Below are 11,796 nucleotides of genomic sequence, written 5' to 3'. Positions count from 1 at the left end.
TACCGGGTCGTTTGGAAGACTCCTACAAGATTTAAAGATGCCAAAGGCACCACGCAAGTCTCCATCCCAAGCGCATACTTTCCCTCCAGGCTGTACGTCACCCGTTAAGGCTTCCCCTGCCAGGGGGGATGCCGCAGGTGCGGAGCCCGCATCCCGTGGGTGCGCAGGCACCCGGCCGCTCTCGTGCCCAGCCCGGGAGCGCTCCCGGCGAAGGTGCCGCTGTCCAGCCGCGCTGCCACAATCCGCAGCCAAGCCCCCCCGACCGCAGCGACGATCACCTCAAGAGCGCCTTGAAACCCGAGCACCGTCCCTAAAGCCCCTGGGAGCTGCGGAGCACCAGAAGCGGCTCCCCCTGGGCCACCGCCCGCCCCCGGTGCCGCGGGTCCGTACTCACCGCGGCGCGGGCCTCTCCGACGCCGGCGCTGGTCCCGGCAGCCGCCTCGGTGGCCGCTCGCCCCTCTCTCTACGTGCGCGAGGGAGCGCGGGCAGGGCAGCCCCCGCCGCCCGCTCCGCGCCGCCGGCGAGGCCGCACCCACCCACCCTACGTGCGGCTCGGCAGCCGCGGCCCCCTCCTCGCCCGCCCCGCCGCCCCGGCCGCCTACGTGTGGCCGTGCATGCGGGGAGCGGGCGGCGCGGCACGGAGCGGTGTGACACGGCAGGGCAGGCAAGGGCAGGGCACGGCATCCCGCCGCTCGGGAGCGGGGGGGGAGCGGGGGGAGTCGGGGGGGGGGCAGCCGCTGGCTGATCCCCGCCTGCCGCGCTCGCTCAGGCGGAATCGGGGCTGCCGCAGCCGTCGGGGCTTTGGGACAGCCGGGGCAGCGGCGGGGACCGGCGCAGGGGGCCGGCGGGGGCTCTTCACCGGAGCGTGGCGGCGCGTCACGTCCCCGGGACCGCCGGGCGCCCTTCCCGCGGGGCAAGCGCTGCTCCCGAGCCCGTCGGGTCACGGCCCCCGAGCTCGCTGTCGGGGGTGTCTCGGGCACTCGGGCGGGGAGTGCGAGGCCCCGCGCCGCAAGAGCGTCCCCGGGATCTCCGGGGCCGCGGTACAGCGGGGCTCGACCGAGCGAACCCGCCCGGCCCCGCTCATCCCCGCGGGACCACCCATGGATGAGATGCCCGGACAGGCGTTCCGCCCGCGGACCGGGCTCGCCCTGTACGAGGGGGCGAGCGGGACAGCGCCCGGGGCGGGCAGACCGAGCTCCTGTCCCCGCCGGGGGGGTCTCGGCACTCGCGGCTCGGGGTAGCCCCGCTCCCTCACGGGCGGCGCGAGCGGCTCCTCCCGGCACGCGCCGCGCGGCTGTTGCTGTGCGGGCGCGCATGCGCGGGGCGGGCGCGGGGCCCGGGCGCGGCCGGCGGGATGAACGCGGTGCCGGGGCTGAAGGAGGACTGCGAGGAGCTGCTCGGCGCCTTCCAGCAGGCAGACACCGTCCGCTTCGAGCGCTTCGCCGAGCTGTGGCGGGAGCGCCGCTTCCACAGCGTCTTCTAGTGAGTCGGGGAGGCAGGGCGGGGATGGCTCCCGGCCGCCCTCAGGCCAGGCCCCGCTGCTCAGCTTCCCCCCGGGCAGGCCCAGCCTGAAAGGGATTGCGGGTGAGCCGTGTGCCCCCTCAGGCCTGGCTCGGGGGGGGGGCGGGGGGGCTCTAAAGAAAGTGGAGCATCGGTCTCTCTGTAATTGTGGAAATTTCGCGTGTGTTTAGCGCTTTAGGAATGTGTGCGATTTGAGCGCTGAGTCCGCAGGGAGCTTGGTGCAATCCTCGTGAGATTTAAAAGTGTTATTTCAGGACATGGCATGTTTCGCTGAATCATAGATTATCCTCAGTAGGAAGGAGCGCACACGGATCTTGGAGTCTAACTCTTGGCTCTGCACGCTTCAAGAGTCATGCCCTGTGCCTGAGAGCCTTGTCTAAACTCTTCTTGAACTCTGTCACGTTATGATTCTTGGGGTCGTCCCCTGCAGCGCCAGTAGTTGTGTTCAGTGATCCTTGTGGGTCCCTTCCAGCTGAGGACATTGAACGATTCTGTATTTTTAAAACATCTACAGCTTGTGTTTGCATTATGATTTTTTTCTGTAGCCTGCAGTTTTATACTTTCTTGCTTTAACATGCTCCTTTTTTTGTTGTTTCTTTGTTTGCATTAGTGGTAGAGTAAGAGCTTTGGAGCGGAATAAGCTCACAAAGAAGACTCTAGATCTGGCCCAGCAGTACTTCTTGCCCCCCTACTCCTTCCAGATCCGAGTTGGTGCTCTGTATCTTCTGTATGGACTCTATAATGTCCAGCTTTGTCAGCCAAAACAAAAGGTATTTGTTCGTGAGGTTTTATTATCAGGAGATACTGGGCATAAGATGCATGGTACACTGCTGTCTACTTTATCATCATAAATGGTTAGGGCATTTCCTCTTGCCTTCTTCAAATAAAAATACTTCAAGCCAGATTGGAACTGTTGGAAAAGGCAGGGACAGAGAATGTGTTCATCAGCTGTGGGGTGAACCCTGTTACAGCCTGAGTTATTCTGTAGAATTCCAACAGTGTGGAGACTGACTGAATTATTTCTACTTCCTGTTAACCAGACAAGGAATTCATAAATAGGTTGAAAGTCTTCTTGCCTGCATGACACCTTCCTTGCTGCTTTTAGGATAGGACACCACTGTCTGAAGGAATTATAAACTCAGTGAAAGGAGAAGTGGTTTGTGTAGGAACTTTGTTGTGTGCACATGCAAAATTGGGTCCAAATTCTTTAAGTAACAAACTGAATTTGGAGTAATCTACAACGATGCCATGATGTCTCCTATTTTGACCTCAGAGAAATCAATAATATTTTATGAAGATGAATTTAGGCAATTTTAAAGCCACTGCTGGACAGCAGCTGTAAGAGGGTACACAAGTTATAAAGAAAGTTAAGCAAAGTGAAGTGGGCAGAGTGGTTGTGACAGGAGAGAAAGGAAGAAATAAGGGAAAGAGAACATTTTTGAGGATTTCAGTGGCAGCACAACTTGGTATGAGTGTTGTTTCCTAATCACTAGTGAAGGGAAATGTCCTAGGTGCAGACTATTTATCACACACTTCAGAATGTGAAGAATGAATGTTTCCATATGTCAGAAAGGACTTGTGTTCTATGCCACTGTCAAAGAAAGTATAATAATCTTATGTGTATAAAATGATGATAGTAATAACAAATGTTCTAGTGGGTTCCTAGAAGTCAGCTCAGTTAATTTTTATGGTTGAAATACTGGTTTAACAGTATGTAATTCTTTTGTTGCAGATCAGAATTGCACTCAAGGATTGGCCTGAAATCCAGAAATTTCAGCAGGATCTGCTTGCCTCCCAGCATTATGATGCAGTCTATATCTTTAGGAGACTACGACTTGCCAGAGCCTTCCATTTTACAGCAATGCCAAAGCTAGTGAGTTATTACATTAATTACTTACATTTTTAAATAAAATACTCTCATCTTTCAATGGCTAACAGTTCAACAGCACTTGTGGTTAGCTCAGCCTTGAGGCCTTGTTAAAATGCAATATGTGGCTTTACATAAGTAGGTGATGAAGAGCTTGTTTGAATGTTTCTCACCTGAAAATATTTTTTCAGTATCTACTGTTCCTAGTAGATTTGAGATGTCTTGCCAGTTGGGGAAATTAGTCTGGATTAAATTCTTAATTGCTAAATAATGGTACTCAATTAAATTCTTAACTAGAGAATAATTTGTGAAAAGTGTTGGCTTTGAGCATGTGGCAGCAAAGCTGTTGCTGGTGAGATAGTTTTATGCCTTTCAGTATGTCCCATCTCCTGATCAATGGATATGCAGTAGGAATTCTCAAGAGGAGGTGCCATTTAAAGTTTTCTTTTAGGTTACAAACATTGCCTCTTGTTTTAGCTGACCTACAAAAGTAAGAAGAAGATTGGGGAAAGTTATTTGAAAGAAGAATTTAAGGACCCGAGTAACAAAGTAAACAGCCTCATTACTAATGATGTGCTGGAGGTACAGTAACCTTTAAACTAGAGATTCATCAAAGGTATTTGTTTTGTTTTAATTTCTCTGTTGTCCGAGAGCTGTAACTTCTCTAATCAACACTGTCTTATCTTTTGTCAGTCTCTTGTGGAATGCAGACTAAGGTAGTTTTACCAGACACTCAGAAATGTGGCATTTAGTTTGGAAGACTTGTGGTACCTTTTTCAATATTGAAATATGCTCTAATGTTCTGTGGTTTTGCCTCAGTAAGATGTAAAAGGGTGTAAATGGTAAATTTTCACTTAGAGAAAAACGAAAATGGGTGGAAGTATGTTTGTTTTTGGTATATCTGCAGGTTGCAGCTGGAGGATTGATACTTGTGATAATATGAATTTACTTATCTGTAAGTTCATGGCCTTCTCTCACCTTTATTTCTCTGTTCAGACGTTGTTTTTTTAATTATATGATGCATTTTATAAAAACCTAAGTAATTCAAGCCAGGTAGAGGTTCTTATATCACTCAGTGATAGAACTTTCTTTGCTGTTTTTTTCATTGATTGCTGGCAAATGTGTATCAGTAAGGTTGACTGCAGCGGTACAGAAATCTGTGAAGTAAAATGTTTCCTCCAAAGAGATGAAAATAAACCACAGTATCAGAATGAACCCTGTGTGGACAGTGGCCCTGAATAGCCTTCTTAGCTTGAATAATACAAGATACCCTTTTTTTTTTTTATTTGATGGGTCAGTTCTGGTTAGTAGGATTTCTTGGCTCTAAAATGAGTTTCTAACATTCCTCCTGGTCTCCTTAGAATGTTTTCTGTGACCCTGGGTTTGTACACTGAGGACTAATACTGCTTTACTGCTGGAATCTTTCCTGAAAGATATTTCTTTAAAAAATAATTTCAGGAACTGATGAATATTCACTACCACTATCAGAAAATGAAGTGTGTCATTTCAGCTGACAAATCCCAGCCAGACAAGGCCCTGAGCTTGATAAAAGATGACTTTGTGGTTAATCTCAAAGACATAACTTTGGAACATCAAGAATGGCTGCAGAACAGAGAGGTAGGTACTACCAACCACCATGCTGTGGTGACTTAGCAGGTTGGGTGAACATGTAAGAACTGGTTCTTGGTGTGATTACCTCTGAGCTGGTAAATCTCAGACTGAAAGAGAAGGAACTGTGACACTGAAGGCGTGGAATGTGTGAAATCTGCGGCAGGGGTGTGGTATGGACAAAAGGACTTGTGGGTGGTCTTGCCTGTGGGATACCACAACTGCCTGCTGAGAGGGAAGCCCTGAAGGTCTGATCTCATGAAATACCTCTGTAACATATTCCTGGATCAAAGAACGGTCACAGTGTAAGGTGGATGTAGAACATGGGCGTGTTTGTAAATACTTGTCATGTTTTTTACAGTTCTTGGATTTTAGCTGTCTTGTATATGACTGATGTTTAAAGAAACATGCTTTTCTTCCCCACAGAAATTATTCCAAAATGCTAAAGAAACCGATAAAACAGAAAACAAAAAGAAAGAAGCAGCTTTGCTAGCCTCAGAGGTAAGGAAACTGAACTACTTTGCTGCATTGTACAGCCCAGATCTGTTCATTTTTTTGACTTCAGTTCTCAGGCTAAGCAGTGTAGGTCGAAGTTTGATAATATCAAAATAAATTCCAGGGACAGCTGGTGGGGCTGGTTGCTGGCTTTTGTTTTTAACTCACATTGCTTTCTCTTGAGCTGTAAGCATTTACTGCTGCAACAGCTCTTAGATGATCACAATAAAAAGTCTCTTAGGTAAGGAGGGAAAAGAGCTGTATTTTCTCAAACTCCTTTACACTTCCTCCTAGAGTTTCAACTTAAGGCAATATTCATTTTTTTTATGCTACAAAATTGTCACATGTTGTACTTGTCTGCTTAGTTCAACTTTGAATTTGAATAAGATGTAAAGTTTCAAATTTGATTTTTCTCCTGCTGGGCTTCGTAACAGTGAAGGCAACCAAAATTATGTTTTGTCTTTTTAATGAAACTTGAACTTTTTTTTTCCTTGAAATACCATTTTGGTGGCATTGAAATTGTATAGAACTAATTATGGAGTTACAGCTGTTGTGAGATATTGGTCAAATTGTTGCCTGATGTAATATTTCAGTACTGAAATAATAAAATGAGAATCTTTTCTGACTGGGCTCTTGTTTCTTTATAGGGTTCTGAAAGAGCAAATGCCCTGGCCAGAATAAAATACAGGTCTTACTCTGCAGCTGTTGAGGTGGGTATGAAAATTGATAATGGGGATGTGTTTCTTTTTCAAGAACAGTTTTAAGTACCAGTTTAAGGTAGATGTTGGGTCAAAAAGGAATTCAGTTTTTGAATGTTCTAGTTTTTCTAACACAGCAGGGAAACCCAGAGCTCTTATTGTTAGATTTATGGAACAATGCAGAACGCCTGTGCTTTGGGGGTTTTCAGTTACTGGGTCTCTTTTAATGTCTATGCTCTGTTTAGGTAGATGGAATTTTAAGATGTATAAAAAGACCTGAGAATTTAATTGCTCAGATTCCTTGGATCTTAGATATTGGCATCTTGGAAGATGCCTGTGAAAATGGGACTTGGTAGTTTAAAGTCAGTTGCAAGTTCTTGGAAACTTTGTTTCACTAACTTCTGCTTTAAAAGAATATTGTTGGTTTGTCTTTTTATTAGCAGTCCTATGAGAAACATCTCAACTTTCTCTGTTTATTAAAATCTCACATCAAAAAATGTGTCATTAAATGAAACAGAGCTTGGGATTTTATAACAGTCCAGACCCATGAATGTGCAGTGATATTTTCTAGGCGTTTGAGCAAAATATGATGGTGAGAAATATTTACAGAGCAGTGGTTTTTGGAAGTGTTTCTTTTGTGTAGGGGGATGCACCATGGTGTGGATTGGTAGTAACAGAATGGATTGGAAACTAATGACTGTTTCATTATATGTATTTTAAGTTATACACCCATTAAATCATAGAAGGGCATTGTCCTGTTAAAACTGAAGAGCAGCAACTAATAAAGAGTCCTCCCTCTCTTCCCTTCTATCCCTTTTTGACCCTGACATCAAGTTGATGCTTTGGTCCCTGCTGCTTTGTCAAGTGACCCACAGCAAGATCTGGCTGTAGAAGTTCAGCCTTTTTTGTGTCATTCAGGTTTCCAAGTCCAGGAGACATCGTCAAGTGCAGTTAGAATCCTCTGAATCAGGACCCAGTTGTGGGAAGTCCCCAAGTCGAAGCAAAAAAACCAGAAGGAGACCACAGCCAGCAAGGAGAAGAGGTTCTTCAGAGGTTAGAGGTAATTCTCCATTGCATCCATGAACCTGAGGAGGATGCAAAAGTTTGTCCATTGCTTTACTAGCTGGGTTAAATTTTGCTGTTCATCAGTGGGAAATTACTTTTTCTAAGGAAATTCTGATATCCAGCTTTTCAACTGATGGGAGTTGCTCTGCTGTCTAAATTTTTTTACTCTTTATTTGTTATAGGTTAAATGAAGCTAAACAGCAAAATCGATTTGAATTGTCTTTATTTTTTGAATTATCTGAATTTTGAAGATGGAGATCTAATTTCCAAGTTCCAAACTCTTGTTTTTGAGACTTTCTTAGCCTCCTGTGCTGGTTTAGAAACAAAACCAGTGAGAGACTCCAAGTCAGGAATACAATTTAATAGGAAAAAAGAGAAAAAAATAAAATACATGCAATAGTATAAAAGAAAATCACTGACAGAATCAGAATACAACCTGATACCCTGCTAGTTAAGGTGGTGGTAGCAGTCCAGATGAAGTGGTCTTGTTGAAGCAGTGATCCTGTAGAAAGGTCTGGTAGCTGTTGTGCTCTGGAAACCTGTGGGTAAGGGCTGCCTTGGTCCTCCAAATCTCAGTTTTTATCTAGGCAGGAAATGTTTGGCTCCTCCCCCTGGCTGGAGCATCTCCCAATGGGATGATGTAATTTTATCAGTCCTGCAATGGGACTCAATGGCCCATTAACAGAAGATATCTTCCTGGACTAAGGATGGATTGTGGAAAAGATAAAGAACACTGCCCCTTCTGGTTTTTAGCAGATGGCCCATTAGCAGAGAGTATCTCCTAGAGAGATTAGGATCACTGCCCCACCTGATTTCAACAAATGGTGATAGAGTACATACTTTTGGGCACATCTTTACATTGTAACCTAGGACACCTCCTCTAGGGAGAAAAGTTACTGAGGAAATTAATCCCTCTTCAGAGATGAGCATTTGGCAGTGTTGCCTTTGCTTGACTTTAAAAGAGTAGATGAAGTGTTTTGGGGTAGTAAGGGCATTTTGAATTATTGAACTGAGTTGGTGATTAATTTGCTTTAAATTGGTAGTGTTAATTACTTGTTACTGAAGGTTTCTTAGTGAACCATACTGAAGGTACTGTGAAAAGTAGGTTTGTCTACAGCATTTGACAACATTGCAGGAGAGCAGCAGTGAACAATCTTTCAACTCTGGATGAGGGATGTAGAAGCAAAAAAATAAAAAAGCTGACAGTTCTTCCTCAAAATCTGTGTGCAGGTGAAATGGGAGTGGCAAAGGAAACTGTAACTCGGCATATCGGGATGCCAATAATCACAGAAGAGGACACAGATGAAGGAGGTACGAGTGGAATTCCAGCAAACCAGTGACTTGTTTTTAAATATCCCTCTGCTGTGTTTTTCTGGAAATACAAACTGAAACTAAAAGCTGATATTTTGAATAATGTCTTGTTGCCTTGCAAAAGCTAGATTTGGTTTTAGCTTGCAAATTATTGCATGAAAATTGAAACTTTGAAATCCCATGTCAAAATCCCAAGGGAATTATCTTCTACACGGATTTCATTGTACTGTGTTCAGAGTTAAAATTGGTCCAGTTTAAAGGAGTCTCATTTTCTGTAATACAAGTTTGTCTTGAAGAGTTCCATTGCGTAGGTAAAAGTGATTTTTTTTTTTTTGTTAGTCACCCAGTTACAGCAGATGCCTGTTCTGGTAACTCTGGGAACTTTTAGGAAAGAATGGCCCTTGCTGCCCTCACCTTTGTTGAGGGGAGAGAAAGTTCCTCTCTAGCCCTAGTTTCAGCTGGGCAGCGTTTCATGGATCAAGCTCAGTACAGCAATAGCATCCTGTGCTGTACTGGAAGTTATCTGACATCATTGGGAAGGACTCTGGGAATTGCAGCAGGGGAGTGAATTGCTTTGCTGTCATGCAGGGTGCTGGAAATAATGTAATTTTAATTGGGAGGCAATGGTAAAGCAGGTTGCTCAAAGCTTACAGTGGAGTTGTTCTGCAAAGGCATCAATGTTGGATGATACTGAGCTGCTCTGCAACTCAGAAGCCTCAGAAGAGTCTGTTCTCAGCTGCTTGAGAAGAACATGGCACAGTATAAAGAATCTTCTGCAGTTAATTTGCTATCCAAAATTGTATTCAATGGAAGGATATGTAGTACAGGGGATATTTAATGTGATTTAATACATTTAAATATATCAAATACATTTTTAGTGACATGGTATATTTCTGTGTGCTCTTTTTAGAAGCAAAGTAGCATCTCATTGTACTGAAGTGAGGTTACGTTCTCTGGTCACTTTTATTTGTAGATAGTGGGAATTCAACCAATTTTAAATGGTTAGACTGAAGGTGCTGTAGAACATTTAATATTGTACTTTGTTTACTCTCCCTTCACTTGTCTGCTTGTTGTGGACAAGAAGTTTCTTTCTAAATCAGGAACACTCTCAATTTCTCAGAATTTTCCTGTAGATTCCAAAGCCTTAAAAATACACGTAAGCAGTCTCTTCAGATATTTTGTGAGTATTCCATTTGTCAAATTCACAGCAAAATCTGAAAGATGTTAGTGAGGAGCAGAAAGCTTTTAAGATGGAATGTTCATCACTGCAGTTTCAGTTGATACTTTGAATGATAGTGTGCTGTAGAATCTAGAAAGTGTTTTTTTTTTTTTTTTTTAATATTTAAAAAACATGGGGAGAAGGACTGGGAGGGGGTCTCAAGAGCTCATCTAGTTAATTTCCTGTGCTGGATATAAATAATTCTACTTGAAGAATTCCCATGAGGAAAGATGGATTTAAAGGCTTTTAAAAAAACCCTTCTCTTTATTTTATTTCAGAAGTGTCTCTCCCCAAGAGGAGAAGATGACGTTAGAGGATCCAGTTGGAGAAGCACTAATGTTAATTTTAATGACAAAATGCAAATGTCAGAGGTAACACCAAGTGCTCGTTTGGGACCAGAACCACAGGGAATGCTGGAATACTGGTAGTGACTGGGATACTTCAGCTGTCTCATGGTGCCTTTATTCACCTGGTGAATGCTTCTTGGGAGAGACCAAAGTTGCTGAGTCCTGGCTGAGATGGAAAGTGAAGGCTCAGAAAATACATGCCCATGTAAGACATGTCTGTAGTCCTTTATCTCTGTACATCAGGTTATTGATGGTTGAAAATTAGTACAATAAATTATTTTTCATGGTTTACTTGTTCCATTTTATGGTATGTAAGCTTCACTATTTTATCATGGTTTGATCCCACATGTGGAAATGAACTTGCTGGTAAGCTTTTTGTTGTGCCCTGTCTCTAGCAGATCTGGAGTTACTGTGTATTCAAATGGACGGATGAAAAGGGTGTTCCTTAATTCTGCAGATAACCCTAAACTGTACAAGGGCAGGACTGGAATTCAAAATTATCTTTATAAATTGGAGGGGAGTGAAAGAAGTGGGTGTGGAAATGTAATAAACATGGATCTCAGTATTGAGAACAGGCACAGCATGGGGAAATGTTTGCTTGGGAACAGTGCAGCAGAAAAGGCAGATGGACTCACAATCATCAGCTGGAGTGTTTTCTGTAAACACTAAAACCAGCAGAATTTATGTCACTCAGCCCTGGAAGGCTGCAGCCTTGAATATCCCCATCTGACCACAACAGTTTAAGAAGAATGTTACGCTCCTTGGAATTTCTCCAGTTGTTCACAACTGTTCTTTCAATAAAGGCCAAATGATTTAAGTGTCCTTTTCTACAAGAAGAAATAGAAATTAGAAATTTGAAAGATTTTGAATACAGAAGGAACCTAAATTGTATTAATTAGTTTGGTAGTATGACTCTTAAAGGCCAGAGGAATTGAAGTGCTACAGAAAAGCTACAGAATATAAAAAAATAAAAATACTACAATATAAAAATACTATAAAAATACTACAGAAAAATAATACTTCTACACAGATTAAAAATCCCTATAATGGTAACAACACAGTTCAAGTCATCATATATGCATTTGTTTCTACTCTGGTTTATTGTTCACTCTTCCACTGCAGTCTTTGTTCTGAGGTTTAGGCTATGGATGAAACATGCCTGAGATGTGGTTTTAAAAGGATTTATCTATGGCTTTAAATGTTTTGGCAGTATCATTTCTGAAAAGCTGGAGCAGTGTGGTTCTGTTGGTTTTTTTCTGACAGTGATGATACCTGTGCTTTTCTGTTACCTGCACAGACCCTGCCTCTGTGCATTTCTTCTACTTTTTGGTGAGCAGGTTCGAAAAAACAAGAAGAGACCTCAAAAGAAAACTTAATCAGACTATTTTTGCTCAGTAACATGTTTAAGGAACAGGTTTAGTACTGTTCCCCATAGTGCCACTTCTTCACAACATGACCATCTAACTTGCCTCTCTTGATACCTTTGAGCCATCCCAAGAGCTGAGTAAAGGGTGGAATTTGTCACAGTTTTGGATACTCAGTGACATGAGTCCTCTATGTACTCCTCTGTAAAAGATTTCCAGAGCATGGAAAGGCTTGGCTAGGCACAAGGAGGGATGCATTCAACTAGCAGGTATTTTCATATTGTAAACATGAAAACAAATG

The 11,796-nt window shown here is 43.7% G+C and overlaps 1 protein-coding gene across 1 annotated transcript; it reads left to right on the top strand.

Moving 5' to 3' along the window:
• Positions 1 to 1,351: 1,351 nt before the first annotated feature.
• On the top strand, positions 1,352 to 10,422 carry SNAPC1 (small nuclear RNA activating complex polypeptide 1). Its single transcript, XM_062495748.1, has 10 exons — positions 1,352 to 1,482; positions 2,132 to 2,291; positions 3,254 to 3,394; positions 3,866 to 3,970; positions 4,847 to 5,005; positions 5,423 to 5,497; positions 6,139 to 6,201; positions 7,108 to 7,249; positions 8,485 to 8,565; positions 10,063 to 10,422. The coding sequence occupies exons 1-10, from the start codon at positions 1,355 to 1,357 to the stop codon at positions 10,089 to 10,091; spliced, it is 1,083 nt and encodes a 360-aa protein (XP_062351732.1). The 5' UTR covers positions 1,352 to 1,354; the 3' UTR covers positions 10,092 to 10,422.
• Positions 10,423 to 11,796: the final 1,374 nt, after the last annotated feature.

This window comes from Cinclus cinclus, chromosome 6 (genome assembly GCF_963662255.1).
Source record: "Cinclus cinclus chromosome 6, bCinCin1.1, whole genome shotgun sequence".
In the NCBI taxonomy this organism is placed as follows: Eukaryota; Metazoa; Chordata; class Aves; order Passeriformes; family Cinclidae; genus Cinclus; species Cinclus cinclus.
Note: the sequence above shows the minus strand (reverse complement) of the source record. Positions and strands in the feature narration are given on the sequence as shown.